The 17,142-nt window shown below is 43.4% G+C and overlaps 1 protein-coding gene across 3 annotated transcripts in view; it reads right to left on the reverse strand.

Moving 5' to 3' along the window:
- Nucleotides 1-13,699: 13,699 nt before the first annotated feature.
- Nucleotides 13,700-17,142, reverse strand: part of LOC143029918 (uncharacterized) — a 41,859-nt gene continuing 38,416 nt past the window's right edge. For all 3 annotated transcript variants that reach the window (XM_076193122.1, XM_076193121.1, XM_076193123.1), the window contains exons 14-15: nt 15,224-15,346; nt 13,700-14,436 (exon numbers count right to left, since the gene is read on the reverse strand). In XM_076193122.1, the coding sequence (XP_076049237.1) occupies nt 14,230-14,436; nt 15,224-15,346 (330 nt within the window). In that variant the 3' untranslated portion in view covers nt 13,700-14,229. The remainder of the gene's footprint in view (nt 14,437-15,223; nt 15,347-17,142) is intronic.

The following is a 17,142-nucleotide window of genomic DNA, read 5'->3' on the forward strand; positions in this document are numbered from 1 at the left end:
GAAGAGGTTGAGGAAGAGGAAGAGGTAGTGGAAGAGGCAGGGGAGGAGGCAGGAGGTAGATGGGGAGGGAGTCCTCTCCTTTCGCCTAGGGTTCCTCTTCTCTTTTAGGAGTTTGAGCACGTTCTTGACGGCCCTGTCTACCATGACTAGCATCTTGTCTGGGTCGCTCTCCCCGAGGGTAGTAGCGACTGCAGAGACGACACCAGTCACAATCAGGTCGATATCATCCTCCCTAAGGGGGATGACATCAGACGGATATTGAGGTGGAGGGGACCGTCGGTCCTGTGCTCGTGGGGTTGGTACTGGGGGCGTGGGTTTGGCTTTAGGTTTGGGGGTGGGATTGGAGACAGGCGTGGATTTGGAGGTGGGCGCGGGTTTGGAAGCGGTCACGGGTTTAGAGGTGGGCGTGGCTTGTTTGGGAGCTGGTTGTGTTTTCGTGTTTTTCTGTGTTGGAGCTGAGTTCAGTGTTGGTAATTGCTCCTGATTGTTCAGATCAGGAGCACTGTGTGTAGGTGGTGGTGGTGCTGTGGTAGGAGAGTGTTTCCTGCTGCCCCATACAAATGTTCCTGGGGCGGGGGGCAGGTATGAAGTCCTGTCGCTTCTCTGTCCTCTCCCTACAGGCAATGGCCTGAACTTTACGCACTGCGCATGAGGTATTCCAGGCGTGGTGCTTCTTGCTGCAGTTGGGGCACTTGGCAACAGTCTCAGTGCCAGCCTTGAACTTGTTAAGACAAGTCTCAGTGGCATGAGGCATGCTGGAAATGCCGCACTTGGTCTGCTTCGAAGTGCACCTCGCCTGGTGATGACCATAGCGCTGACACCTGAAGCAACGGAGAGGATCAGGGATGTACGTTCGTATATCATACCTGCCATACCATCCCAGGTCAATCGAGTCAAAAGGTTCACCTTTGATCATGATTAGCACTTGGCGTGTGGGCGTCTTGTCCCATCGGCGCATCCTCGTGGCCGCAGTTACCTGACTGTGATCTTCGATGGCCTCAGTCAAGTAGCCGGTCGGGTAATTGTGTACCACGAGTCGATGCGTTTTGTCCTCCGGGTTAAGCCGCTCCAGGATCACAGGCTTGCCATCAAGCGACTTGATCCCATCCAGCTCCTCGACAAGGTCATAGGTGCTTGGTAACAATGGCACGTTACCATCGCCAAGGGGCCGGAGGGACAGAAGCTTACCACGTAGGGGGCCCTTCTTCAGAGCTCTGACCACCTCGAAGGCCGTGTCATACCCCGCCGAGGGTACGAACTTAAAGGTGCGGAGCTTGCCACCCTTGCCACTAACAGGGGCTACCACGACAGCAGCTTCATCATCTGATGGAGGCGCTGATCCCGGAGCGCATCGACGCCGTTTCGACACGCCAGTGACACTATCAGTGGCCGCCATGGCGGCACTGAGTACTTAAGGTAACGGAGTAACGTAAAATCAATGTTCGTGAAAAAAAGGCGGAAATCTAAGGGGCAGGGGGGCGCGGGCGTTTACTAACAGGTTGGTGCTGATTCGCTTTACGAGACCTGTCTACCTAGCAGCAATCGATCGAATACGAGGCCCGAGTGCACCTAGAGCGTGCGACACCGGGTTTTTCTTGATGAAGGGTTCCCTCCTCTCCCGCCATAACGGTGATTTTTAAAAGAACCGCAAGGGCTACGCCGATCGTGCAGGGAGAGTTATGCAGGGCATAATCCTGCCAGAGCGAGATTCCACAGAGAAAGGGGAATTGTCTCGGGTAGCAGTACGTTTCGATGGTAAAATGGTCGTAGCAGGTCAATCAGAGCTAGCGACTAGGGTGAAAGACGGCTATAAGGCGTAATTCTGGTGGCGAAGTAATCCAGCGTGGATGTCCTTTCAGTTCAGAATCTATCTTATCTCTGCCGTCACACAGTTCTGTTCTGTAAAATTTAGGAAGAATATCCCCACGGGCTTTGAGTGTGAGCCCGTTTGGAGGATGATTTGACTTATGAGTGTGTGTGGGCCCAGCCACACACACTCATACATTCACAAGATGAGCATGCGTATATGAAATACGTATACACATCTCGGTGAATGCAACCTTCCTAACATTAACTGTGTGTTCAGTGATGGTGGTTAATGTAGCAAGTGGTGTAATATTGGAAAAAGTGGGGGTGATTCAATATATGAGAGTGTGTGGCTTGGCCACGCCCACTCATATATTTACCGGATGTGCATACCTATGTTTAATATGTATGCACATCTCGGTGAATTCACCCTTCCTGACATGAACGGAGTACACAATAATATAAGCAAAAGAATTAAAGGGGGGGCTGACACTCCACCAGCCGACGCAGTTCATAATTACTTAAGTGGCGGCATAGGCGACGCACAAGACCCTCAGATGTTGTCGGAGGCCCTCTCCTCAGAAAAGCAGTTGCGGGGCAATTCTTGAGGTAGTGTTCTAAGGTGGCTTCTGGGTGGCGGCAATGTTGGCATTTCTTCTCTCCTGCTGTCGGGATGGTCTTAATCTGCCAGAAACAACGGTCCTCCAGCCGCAGACGGAAGAGCAGAGTTTCCACTTTTCTAGGTGTGGAGCGAGGAAGTACAAGGGGCTCGTAGTCTGTGACTGCCCTGTACCACCTCGCTCTCTCTGACACCTCTGCCTCCAGTCTGTGCTGAAGGAACCGTTGTACCTGATTAAGAGCCCTGGTGCGTATACGCAACTGATTTCTGCTAAGAGGGACGACAACATCGATTTCGGGTCTTTGGCGCGCCACTTCTGCTGCGGCGTCAGCTAGTTCGTTACCTGGGACGCCCACATGGCTCGGCACCCAGTTGAGCGTAACACACCTGCCTTGCTGATGCAGCTTCAGCAGGAGTGCTAGGATGGAGGTCAGTAGGCGTACATTGTCGCTGGGCTGTATTGATTCTAAGCTGCCTAGCAGAGACTGTGAATCCGTGTGGATTACCACAGGACCAGCTCGAGATATTAGAGCATGCTCTAACGCTCCTTGGACCGCTATGGCCTCAGCTTGGAGAGTGGACGTATAATCAGATACTCTCCTGCCGAAGGTCAAACCATCCGTCACGAAGGCAGCCCCCGCACTACGGGGCCTGTTGAGGTCTACGGAACCATCCGTATAATAGACCGCAATTCCAGGTTCCGACAGTGCGCGGATGCCTTGTAGGGCCTGCGCTCGTACTCTTTCCTGGTCACATAACTTCTTCTTACTGGGAAGCTTTGTGACAACGAAGGTTGCAGGTATCGACAGCCATGGTGGTGGGGGCTTGAACTCTGGGTGTGGAGAGTCCCTACCCTTCTCAAGGAGAACGCTGGTGAGCCTGAAGGAGTCCAGAAGTCCAGCCGCCTGTGATAGCCAGGTATCGGAGTGGATATGAGTACCCACCCGTCCCAGAGCTATCACAAGGCTCTGACTTAGCTCAGTTATCCTGGGGCTCTGGACAATCTTGGCAAGAAAGTCAACCTCCAGCCTTCTGACCCGTGACGTTAATGAAGGCAATGAAGCCTCCATCTGTAGGTCCAATCTTGGTCCAAGGTTGAGCTCCCAGGATAATCCTTGCTGCGGCATTTTGGCAAGGCTCCAGGTCTTCAAGCTTGGCAGTCGCCACATTTGTGAGAGCTGGGGCAGCGTAGTCCACCAAACTGCGGACAGCTTGCTCATAAAATGTGCGAAGGACCTGATGCGTGGCACCAAGTGCCTTCCCCGTCATTGCTCTCATAACTGTGGTTCTTGCCTTCAGTCTCTCCTTGAGATAGGCTAGTTCCTTCTGAAAGGTGAGCCTCTCATCAATCCAGACCCCCAGGTACTGAAACTGGTGAACCCAGTCCAGCCTAAGGTCCTGGATGGTGAGGTGCTTCCCTTCTTTCCAGAGTCTCAATGCCATGGCCTTCGATTTTGTAGGGGAGATCTTTAACCCTAACCTGCAACATTCCGTCGCTACAGCGCTTAAAAGGAATGTAAGTATGAATCATCATAGTGAGCGCATTTTGAAATATTTCCCACATCTGATCTACAGGTCTTTCACTTAATTTTGCCTCCCAATCTGTAAGCTGAAGCTCCTGACGCAGTCCCATGAACTGAGCTTTACTGAAATCGGGTATTTTAGAAACACAAGTATCTATTCTAAAATTGTTTAGGAGTTTGAATCTAAGTTGTGATCGCCATTTGCAACAGTCTCACCGACTTCTACATCAGTTACCATGCTTTTGCGGCTAGTGATCAATAGATCGAGTAAGTTTCCATATCTTGTGGGCTCTTTTACATGCTGAATTACGTAATTGCCACCAAGAAAATCAACCAAGCGACCACCTATATGGCCATGTTCAAGGGTCATCCAATCAATGTCAGTAAAATTGAAACCACCCATTATCAATAAATCCCGGTTGCAGAAACTAGACAGTTCTTGAAATAGCAGTTTGTCGTCTACTAATGATAATGTCTTTAGCCTATATATTACACCTACATTCATTTTTTGTCCATTTGTTTTGGTTAACTCAACCCACAAACTATCATATGCATCCTGTTTCACTTTCTCTAAAACACAAGCATGAACATTGTTTTTAACGTATAACAGAACAGCTTCACCTTTCTTGTGGTTTCTATCCTGATGAAAGTGTTTAAATCCCGCAATATTAAATTCAGCTACGAACTCTTTACCATTAAACCATGTCTCGGTTATTCCTATCATATCGAGATTTTCGCTTTTGACATACGCCTGTATTTCTTGAAATTTGTTCCTAATACTACGAGCATTAAAGTACATGGTTTTAAGAAACTCGTGATTATTTCTTTTTGACACATTTTGAGTTTCAATATCATGTCTTACATTATCATTTTGTTTTTTATTTATACCTTGCTCTATATTATTATTTGTTCCTTCATTGACATTCAATGCCTCATTAACATTTCTCCCATCAAAATTGACATTTCCCCCATCACGGACATCTGGTCGATCACGGTCATCCGAGTTTTTTGTACACTTTGTCCCCCCTACGTCACCGTGATTCACATCGGCCTCCCGTCGTTCATTGACATTATGTCCGGCATCCCTTCCTAACATTATATTTTGTCCTCCAGTGACATTATATCCTACTGTGATATTTTTTCCTCCACTATAATTACATCCCATCGTGATCTTTTGTCTTCCACTGTCATTACATCCCATCGTGATATTTTGGCCTTCATTGATATTCTGTCCGGCATCCCTTCCTAAAATTATATTTTGTCCTCCACTGACATTATATCCTATCGTGATATTTTCTCCTCCAGCATCATTACATCCTATCGTGATATTTTGTCCTCCACTATCATTACATCCCATTGTGATCTTTTGTCCTCCACTGTCATTACATCCCATCGTGACATTTTGTCCTTTGACATTACATCCTACTGTAACATTTCGTCCTCTACCGACATTATATCCTAAAATTATATTTTGTCCTATACTGGCATATTGTTCTACATTAATGCTATACTCTACACTGTTTTTCCAAGTACACTCTATTTCCCCTTCCCTTTGGGCTTCTACCCCAAAAAAGGAGCTAGTTTATTACAAACTCCCACAATGAGGTTTGTAAGAACATCTTTGCCTCTGCGGGTAAGGTGGATCCCATCATGGCGCCTTGAAAAGAGATACCAAGGATCAAGAGAGTGGTATCCCAATTGTGTGCACAACTGCGATATCCTATCATTGATCCTTATGGCTCTACTGTTCCAACACGAGCCTGCGTAGATCCTCGGGAGGATCCCACAGACTACGTGACGGCTCCCACGTTCCTTCATCTCCTGAAGGAGGAGCTTGTAATTCCGAACAAGCTCCTCTGATCTCACCCTAACTACATCGTTATTTCCCGTATGAACAATCGTAACCGTGTTCGTCCGTCCTTGCTCCCTGATGGACTGGGTACAATCGGCGATCCCACGGCCCGATTGACATACAAGCTTGCAACGTCGCTTAGTCTTCCGCTGCAGGATGTCGTCATAGCCTCGCACCATGGAGTCCCCCACCACCAAGAACTCCTGGTTTTCAGCCACTTCATCCTCCAGTAGAGCAAAACGATTGGCTAGAGCCAGCGGTTGCTCCACAGGTCACACGTCTACCGAACGCGGGCTCGACAAACGGGACCCCGCGGAGCGCCACTCGCTCACGGCAGTGACAGAGGGGGAAGAAGTGGAACGCTCTTTGGGTTGTGGGGAGGGTTCACTCTTCTCATCGAGCGTACTCCTGAGAAGACGAATTTCCTCCTTACACATCCTGAGACAGTCCTCCAGGTTCACACAACCTTCACAAGCCATTTCGCTCCTCCTTTAGCAATACAAATGGCAAAGAGAAAAAAATCAACAACAACAAAAACAGAGCGGTCTCTAATAAACTAAATACACGAAGCTTACTCTACTTACCTTATACTATTTCTCCTACCTTTGGAGTACAGTAACAGAATACTGTTTTGAATTTAAATAGAACACTACACTTTATCTTATATCCATAACTGTATAACGCTATACGTATACAATTACAAAAACACAACACAATCACTTAACACTATTTGGAGATATAAATTTCACAGGTATTCGCTAGCTGGTGTCTGTGCAGAATAACAAGCTCTCTAGCTGAGGTCACGAGCAGACTGAGCTGAGGTCACGAGCAGACTGACTGAGCTGAGGTCACGAGCAGACTCTACTGAGCTGAGGTCACGAGCTCATTCATTCTTTCCGTATGTCCAAACCATCCCAATACTCTTTCAACAACCCTACCTCCCAATTCCCTTTCCATCACCGTTCTCACTCTATCCAGCCTAGTAATTCCTATCATACTTCTCAGGCACCTCATCTCAAACACATTCAAACTCCTCCTCTCTTATGTTCCATGTTTCTACTCCTTACCGTGCTGATGGCATAATCACTCCTTCATACAATCTCCTCTTTGCATTCATTCCCAAATGTCTATTTCTCATTACACTTTTTAATCCCCCATGGCATTTACTTGTTTCTCTCAAGCTATATATATATATATATATTGTGGCAAAAGAGCATGAATGAATGTTGCATAGTGTGCCTGGATGGTTAGTATGGACGTGATGTGATTTGTGACGTGTGATTGATGCATGATTCGGAGAGGAAGCAAGGGGTATGTAGCGAGGGTATGCATGGGGAACGCCAGGGGGGTCCCAGCGTCGCCCGCCATACCCCGGATAGCAGCAGAGTAAGCCTAGACCCGGTGTTGAACACACGTGTAAAATCCTCATATTCGTTAGTTAGAATAAAGTGAAGAAAGTGACATTACTGCCCTTTCCCTGCCCCGGACAATTCCATGAAAGATTTGTCCATTGCTCATGATTCCATGATCATGACTCACAAGCATAGAAAAGGTGAGTTAATTGCAGAGATCCGTAACAATATATATATATTATATATGTACATATATATATTGCAGATATATGGGATATGAGGGAAGTTGTTAAGGGTAGTTAAGAGTTTTGATGAGAGTAGTAGAGCTTGTGTTAAGATTAGAAATGGAGAGAGTGAGTGGTTTGAGGTAAAGGTGGGACTTCATCAGGTTCAATTTATGCATGGATGGGGTGGTGCAAGAGGTAAATGCAAGGGCAGTGGGTAGGGGGTTGGAGATGGTTAAAGAAAATGGAGAAAAGTGGGAGATAAGCCAGCTGTTGTTTGTTGATGACACTGCGCTTGTGGCAGGATCAGAGAAGGGATTGAGGAAGTTAGTGACAGAGTTTGGGAAGGTGTGAAATGTGAGTAAAAGTAAGGTGATGAGATGTACAAGGGGAGAGAGTGGCAGCAGACTGGAAGTGAGTATTAAGGGAGACTGGAGGAAGTGGATACTTTTAGATACTTGGGTATGAATGTGGCATGAAAAGGAGGAATGCGGTGGAGGTAGAATGTAGATTGAGAGAAGCAAGTAAATGCCTTGCAGGATTAAAAAGTGTAATGAGAAATAGACATTTGGGGATGGATGGTAAGAGGAGATTGTATGAAGGAGTGATTTGCCGGCAGCACTGTATGGGGCAGAAACATGGAACATAAGAGAGGAAGAGAGGAGGAGTTAGAATGTATTTGAGATCAGGTGCCTGAGAGGTATGATAGGCGTTACTAGGCTGGATAGAGTGAGAAATGAGGAGGAGAACGGGGGTGGAAAGGGAGTTGGGAGATAGGGTTGATGAAAGAGTATTGGGATGGTTTGGACACATGGAAAGAATGAGCGAAGAAAGACTAGCAAAAGAGGTGTGGAAGGCTGAGGTGGAAGGAGTGAACATGAGGGGTCGACCTAGGATGAAATGGATGGATGGGGTAAAAGGGGATTAGGAAAGAGGGGCATGTCTGTTGAGGAAGGATGGGAGAGGACAGAAGATAGGGGTGAATGGAGAATGGTTGTATATGGATACTGTGATGCATGAGGGGGAGTGGGTGGGGGGTGAGGAAGTATGTATGAGAAATAAATTGACACAGCCCGAAGGGATTTCTCCCCATCTTCTCCTTTTCTGCATGAGGGGACAGAGAGGGGGGTTGCCAATTTAATGAAGTGGCCTTGCTTTGGATGTGCTGTGTCTTGTGACACTGCTTCTGACCCAGGGCAGTGGACAAGATGCAGGGATGACCCGTTATTGAGGAGGTGCCAAGATAAGAGGGAGGGAAGAGGGTAGAGGGGAGTGGAGTATGTGGGGGATGGAATGGGTAGGAGGGGTTTCTATGCATTTGGTTTTTGGCTACCTCCCTTGTACGGGGGAAAAAGCCTTTGGTATATTTATGTATGTATATATATATATATATATATATATATATATATATATATATGTATATATATATATATATATATATATATATGTATATGTATATATAATATATATATATATGTATGTATATATATATATATATATATTGTATGTATATATATATAAACATATATGTACACACACACACATATATATATATATATATATATATATATATATACATATATATATATACACACACACATATATATATATATATATATATATGTATATATATATATATATACATATATATATATGTATACATATATACATTATACAAAACATTCTTCTATTTAGAAAAAACACAAAAGCAAATGTAATACAATAATATTTATTAAATTATCATCACAGGCAAAAATATATAAATACACTACTATCATACAATATAAACTATTGTACTGGAAAGAGCAGTGTATATAGGGACAGATAGAAAGGAGTCCCAAGTAATATGTTTATCCCCTGAAATTGTATGCATACATGTCTAAGAGTATAACAGATGGGGCCAACTTTACAAAATGCAAGAAATTTTTTAAACCCCCCTAAAGCCAAGGTGTTATGAAGAATCTGTTGAATGAAAAAAATTGCTCCAGAGATGACTGATATTCATGATCTATTCATATATAGAGAACCAGTAATGGGTAGGTGCCATCGGTAGTTTTATCAGATGGGCATCAAAAAGAATCATCTTGCCATTTATCTTCAAAACCTACCAACACCCTCACTTTCTGGAGATGATGATAATGTTGATGATGATTAGGTTTAACATTGAAAACTGCCCCCTATCAGGAGGCTAGGATGGTGCCCCTTACAGAGGACTTTGTAGCATGGCATTAAATAATCCATGCCCTTGGTCCAACTCACCAGTGGCAATGTTTGAACTGCCATCACCACCTCCATCAAGTAACATCTCCCAAACCTACTCAGCTAGCAAGCCTCCACTTTCTGGAGATAACAGTAACATTAAGTCTCTGGACTGAGTTCAAATTTCCTTTCTGTCAACTTTACCATTTCATGATAATCTGAATCATCATCACTTCACCTTTTCACATGAGAAGAGCTGGAAACTGGCAACTGCTCCCCTCCTCTTGTTAAAGGATGACACAGAAACACTAATACCACTTAGACATACATACATATACCAAGGCTTTTTCCCCCTTACAAGGGAGGTAGCCAAAAAGGAAAGGGCATAAAATCATTCCCACCCATTCCATCCCTAAATACACTCCACACCCCTCCACCCTCTCTCTTCCCTCTTATCTTAGCACCTCCTGGATGACAGGTCATCCCTGCACCTTGTCCACTGCCCTGGGTCAGAAGCAGTGTCGCAAGACACAGCACATCCACAGCAAGGCCGCTTCATTAAATCGGTGACCCCCCTCTCCGTCCCCCCATTGCATAAAAGGAGAAGACGGGGAGAAATCCCTTCGGGCTGCGTCAAATTTTGCTCACACATACTACCTCACCCCCCCCCCCATTCCACCTCATGCATCACAACATCATCCATATACAACCATTCTCCATTCACCCCTGTCTTCTGTCCTCTCCCATCCTTCCTCAACAGACATTCCCCTCTTCCCAAAAGCCCCCTTCACCCCATCCATCCGCCTCATCCTAGGACGTCCCCTCATGTTCACTCCCTCCACATCTGCCTTCCATACCTCTTTTACTAGTCTTTCTTCACTCATCCTTTCCATGTGTCCAAACCATCCTAATACTCTTTCATCAACCCTATCTCCAAACTCCCTTTCCACCCCTGTTCTCCTCCTCACCTCCTTATTTCTCACTATCCAACCCCTTCATACTTCTCAGACACCTCATCTCAAACACATTCAAACTCCTTCTCTCTTCCTCTCTTATGTTTCATGTTTCTGCCCCATACAGTGCTGTTGGCACAATCACTCCTTCATACAGTCTCCTCTTAGCATCCATTCCCAAATGTCTATTCTTCATTACACTCTTTAATCCACCAAGGCATTTACTCGCTTCTCTCAATCTACATTCTACCTCCACCTTCACTCCACCTTTTCCTGCCACATTTGCACCCAAGTATCTAAAACTATCCACTTCCTCCAGTCGCTCTCCCTTAATGTTCACTTCCAGTCTACTGCCACTTTCACCCCTTGTACATCTCATCACCTTACTTTTACTCACATTTATCTTTAGCTTTCTTCTATCACATACTCTCCCAAACTCTGTTACCAACTTCCTCAATCCCTCCTCCGATCCTGCCACAAGAGCAGTGTCGTCCGCAAACAACAGCTGGCTCACCTCCCACTTTTCTCCATTTTCTTTAACCATCTCCAATCCCTGACCCACTGCCCTTGCATTTACCTCTCGCACTACCCCATCCATGTATAAGTTGAACAGCCAGGGTGACATAACGCATCCTTGACGAAGTCCCATCTTTACCTCGAACCACTCACTCTCTCCCTTTCTAATCCTGACACAAGCTCTACTACTCTCATAAAAACTCTTGACAGCTCCTAGAAGCTTTCCTCCTATCCCGTATATCAGCATAACCTCCCACAGTACCTTTCTGTCTACCCTATCGTAAGCCTTTTCCAGATCCATAAAAGCCCAAAAAACATCCTTCCCCTTTCCTGTAGCTTTCTCACATATCTGTCTTACCACAAAGATCTGATCTACACAACCTCTACCCATCCTAAATCCACACTGTTCCTCACCAATTACTCCCTCTCTTCCTCTCCTAATCCTCTCAATCAAGATCCTCCTATAAGCCTTCCCAACTACACTTAACAAGCTAATTCCTCTGAAACTACTACATTCACACTTGTCCCCTTTTCCCTTGTAAAGAGGAACTATACAGGCACTCCTCCAGTCCTCCGGCACTCTACCCTCTCTCCAGCAAACATTAAATAACCTCACCAGCCAGTCCACCATCACTGTACCTTTTTTTTTAGACATTCTGCATGGCATCCATCCAGACCAGGTGCCTTACCTGCTTTCATCATCTTAACAACTGCCTTCACTTCATCCTTCCTTATTTCTCCTCCATTTTCCTCACTCATCACGGTCATTTTCTTCGCATTTCCGACTGCAGCTATCTTTCCCTCCCTATCCTCCTTCACATTTAGAAACTCCCTAAAATATTCTGCCCATCTTCCCCTTACTGCCTTCTCTTCCATTATCATCTCTCCATCTGCACCTTTTACCTTTTCTTCTCTACTTGATTCACCTCCTTTTCCTCTCTTAATTTCCTTCCAAAACATCTTTTTATTACTTTCAAAATTTTCTGTCATACTCTTACCCCATTTCACATCTGCTCTCCTCTTTGCCTCCTTTACCTTTTGCTTTACTTCTCTTTTCTTTTCTTTGTACCTCTCATATGACTCCCTCGTCCTATTTTGTAACCAATCTGTGAAAGCTCGCTTCTTCTCTTCTACAACCTTCTTTGTTTCCTCATCCCACCATTCACTACCCTTCCTTCTATTTCCTCCTGTCCTTCTTGTTCCACACACCATCCTTGCACACTTTGTGACTCTCTCCTTGAACCATCCCCATTCCTCCTCCACACCTAGCTCTACTCTATCCTTCACTCCCTCCCACTCCTCCTTCAGCTTCTTTTTGTACTCCTTCTCCTTTTCATTCAAAGAGTTCACTCTAAGAACCTCCCTACCTTTTGTCCCTTTCCTCTTTCTCCATCTATCCTCCACTCTCAACTTACCTTCCACCAAAAAATGATCTGATATTCACCCACCCTCTCCCCTTAGCACATGTACATCCTTAACTCTTCCTATCATAATCCTATTTACCACTACATAATCCATTAATGCTCTATCTACCACCCTTCCATCCACCACCCTCTCCCATGTGTACTTATGCTTGACTTTCTTCCGAAACACTGTATTTGCTATCATCAACTCTTTTTCTAGACACATTTCCACCATCAACTCTCCACTACAATTCTTTCCTGGAACTCCACATTTCCCAACCACTCCATCAATTGGACCATTTCCTACCCTAGCATTAAGGTCTCCCAGTAATAATACATTGACATTTCTCCTTAAACCCTCTATGCACTCATTTAAATCTATCCAAAAGGCCTAAAATTTCTTCCCAGAGATATAGAAATGCCCAAGGACCATTGTCAGCTACTGCAGAACTGCAGGCTTCCAACCAGTGAAACTTGATGCAAAAGATTTTAAGTCACATAATTCAAACTGCTAACTGCCTGAGCAGATGCCTTCCCACCAGGAGGGTTATGATACTAAAGGAGTTCACAGATCTACCATACAGCTTGTCTGCAAGTTATTCCTGTAAATTGTACTCCTGGACATATATAAATATAATTCCAATGTACAAACCTTTTACAACACATCATAAGTTGTCTCCTAAAATTTTAGAGGTGGGCCTCTTTTTTTCACTAAACCAACTGTTATAAGCAAAGTGAGGCGGCTATGAGAGAGAGAGAGAGAGAGAGAGAGAGAGAGAGAGAGAGAGAGAGAGAGAGAGAGAGAGAGAGAGAGAGAGAGAGAGAGAGAGAGCAAGAGAGAGAGAGAGATATTCTTTAATGTTGCCTTGAGCAATGGTCTTCATGCCCTCCTACAGGTCTGTTTGGGAAGAAACATTGGAGTACTGTCTATGCTGCATTAGTATGGGACTATTTTTCTGTCACTGGCTGAAAGTGGCAGGGAGAGGACAGCAGTCACTTGTCAGCTCTCTACATGTGGAAAAGTGTAAGAAATGCAGCTGAAGTTGACAGAGATGCACCTCCTGATGGAGGTAAGGGGGTTGATGGGTTTTGAAAACAGCAATTATGCTGTCCATCTTGCAGGGCCACCACATGCAGGAGATACCTGTCACTGGTTCCACAGATAGAGAGAGAGAGGAAGAGAAAGATAATGCAAGAGAGAGAAAGAGAGTGCTATGTTCTCTAGCCAGTATGGCAATAATGAAACATCACATCCAATAGAAGAGCACATTTCTTTTATATATAAAAACCTCTGAATATAAAAACATTATAATATTTCAATACACTATTGCTAAGAATCAGGCAGGTGTTGGAATGCAGAGTATGAAATATCAATTCTTTTGACATAAGCAGTGACAGATGTTATTTGATTTACCCACCCTCATGTAAAACACACCTGCTTCTGGGGCAATCTTAAGAGAAATTACATTAATATGTATCACAATTGTTATGAATTTATAACACATTCTATTAAAATGAAAATATTATAATCTCTGTATAACCCTTCAAAATTGCATAGCAATTTATACATTTTCTTGTGGCAAATGACTATATTTCATCAGTTAAAGAGGTGGATCCCAGTCATAACTGACAAAACCACCATTAAGGACAGATTTTGTTACTTAACTAAATAAAATTGTCTGTTATTTGCCTCAACAAAGTCTGTACAATAACCAACGGAAAGGTTAAGAGAGTATTTACAAATAATAGTTTCACAATAAGCTTTGTAAACATGAAGTATTCTTAGTATTGAATTGTATTGTTGACCACATCAAATCCTTGGGTAAAAATGTATCCTTGAGCTGTGTGTACTGCCTGGGGCTGTAATGAATGCACTGGGTACTCAGTTGTAGTTACACCTGCCAGTGTCTGCACTGCTTGTACTGAAGGATTGCCTGCAGTCAGAGTATGTGCCCCAATGCTTGCCAAGGGAACTGATGATCCTGAGACCTTTATCAACAAAGAAAAATGCATTGTGGATTAGTATTCTAAGAGTCAGAAGAGGGGAGAGTGAGCAGTTTGGGGAAAATGCATGACTGTGTCAAGATTGTGTGATGTCACCATGATTGTTCAATGTGTGTACAGATAAAGTGGAAAGGGGTATGGAAAAAAAAATCAGTGAATTATCAGGCTGTAGCTGTGACATATGATCTACCATCCATGCATAAAGCCGAGAGCTGATGAGCTACTCTGTAGTGTCACATCACTGTGTTGGAGTGTGGCTGGGATGTGGCTTCTCATAGGTTTCCACTGTTTAGAAGTGAAGGCAAGCACACAAGCATCCATGGCACTTGTGTGCATAGCTTTGCTTCTATACTATAGAAACTTGTGGGGTGATGTGATGCCACAGAGTTGCTCATCTGCCCTTGGCCTAACAGTGGGACTGATTGAATGATGACCACATCAATCCCTTGTAACATAATTCTTCTGAATTGTTTTTATTCACTAGCTTTCATCTGAGGAATAAGCATGGCAATTTCATACATACACAAAAGCCTTTGCTTTATTATATGGCAGTGGCTGAGTCAAAGTAGACATCTATATCAAAAGATTCATTTAAACAACCTTTCAACCACACTATGTGGGTCAAATGCAGCGCAGTAAGGCATATCTTACCCACTGAAAAATCTGACAGCCACAGCTGGTTAACCCTTACAACATAACCTATAACTACAATACCTAAACAAGAACATCACAAAGCTAATAAACAATAAGAAAGATCTATCTATCTACATACCTGAACTAATTGGCTGAGAGAAGAGACATGACCTTGGACTTGACCTTGCACAACAGGAATTGTTACTGTTGGCTGGCCATTCAAGGTTATATACTGTGCACCACCAACTATAGTTCCACTAACCTGTGGGGATGATCATAAATGATGAGCTACAACCATGAATTCTGTTAAAAGTATTTCAGACATTATCTCATACTAATGGTAATAACTTGCCTTCAGTTTTATGTCCATGGTACTCATGGATGTAAATTATGGACTGAGAGAAGCAAGTAAATGCCTTTGGGGATTGAAAATTGTCATGATAAATAGGCATTTGGGAATCAATGCAAAGAAGAGATTATATGAAGGGGTGATTGTGCAGAGAGCACTGTACAGCCCCACTCTTGAAATCTAAGAGGCAGAGAGGAAAAATTTAGATGTGTTTGAGATGAAATGTCTAAGAAGTATGGTAGGGATTACAAGGTTGGATAAAATGAGAAACAAGGAAGTGAGGAAGAAAGCAGGGGTGGAAAAGGAGATGACAAATAGGATTGATGAAAGATTATTGGGATGGTTTGGACATGTGGAAAGAATGAGTAAAGAAAGATTAGTAAATGAGGTGTGGAAGGCAGAGGTGGAGGAAGTGAACTTGAAGGGGTGACTGAAGATGAGGTGGATGGATGGAGTGAAAGGGGCACTGAGCAAGATGGGAATGTCTGTTGAGCAAAGAAGGGATAAGGCAGGAGATAGGGGTGAGTGGAGAATGGCTGTTTATGGATAATACTCTGATGCAAAGAAGGGAGGGGTGGGGGATGGGGGTAGGGAGTGGTTATGTGTGAATATTATAAAGGATTACAAAGGCGGAGCATGCCGACAGGAGACCTTTTGGTCCATATCTAGGTCGGATAAAAAAAAAAAAAAAAAATCATAATAATAATAACAAATAAAAACTATAATAATGTAAATAACAAATAAAATACTTAAATAAATGCATAGGTATAGTTAGATAATAAACAAACAGGTAAATAGTAAATAATGATAAATTGACATATAACTAATAATAAATGAATATCAAACAGACAAATGATAACAAAACAAAAACAAATAATATAATATAAACTATAATCATTACACCATCTTGCTTAGGTGTTTATCTAAATGATTCTTAAAGCTTCGAACTGAACTACATTGCACTACCTGTGCAGGAAGTTTATTCCATTCATTAACTACACGGTTGGCAAAGTTGTTTCTATCCACTTCCAAATTGAATCTATTTCCGGACAGTTTGAGACCATGGTTTCTTGTCTGATTCTCATTCAATGTGAAAATTTTGTCACTTTTGATGTTGTCAATTCCCTTTAGAATTTTAAAGACCTGTATCAAGTCACCTCTGAGTCTACGCTTTTTTAGGGAAAACAGATTCATATGTTTTAGTCGATTTTCGTATGATTTATTTTTGATATTTGGAATCAGTTTTGTGGCTTGCCGTTGTACTTTTTCCAGTCTGTCAATGTCTTTAATGAGATTCGGTGACCATACGGAAACAGCATATTCCAAATGTGGACGAACTAATGATTTATATAGCTTCTTGTTAATGAGTGATGGACTTTTGAAATCAAAAGATCGCGCAATCAGTCCTAGAATCTTATTTGGTTTCTCAGAGGTTGAAATACACTGCTTGGATGATTTGAGATCGTTACTGATAATTACGCCGAGATCTTTTTCACTATCCACTTTTGTTAACGAATTTCCAAATAATCATACTTACTGTTATTTTTACCTATGTGCATTACCTTGCATTTACTTGTGTTAAATTTCATTAGCCACTTTTCAGACCATTGCTGTAATATATCTAAATCTTCTTGAATATGTAATTGGTTTAAGTGATCATATGCCATTCCGCACAGTTTTGTATCATCAGCAAATTTGGAAACAGTAGA

The sequence above is a fragment of the Oratosquilla oratoria genome, chromosome 11, assembly GCF_046742065.1.
Source record: "Oratosquilla oratoria isolate Oo_2021 chromosome 11, ASM4674206v1, whole genome shotgun sequence".
Classification (NCBI taxonomy): domain Eukaryota; kingdom Metazoa; phylum Arthropoda; class Malacostraca; order Stomatopoda; family Squillidae; genus Oratosquilla; species Oratosquilla oratoria.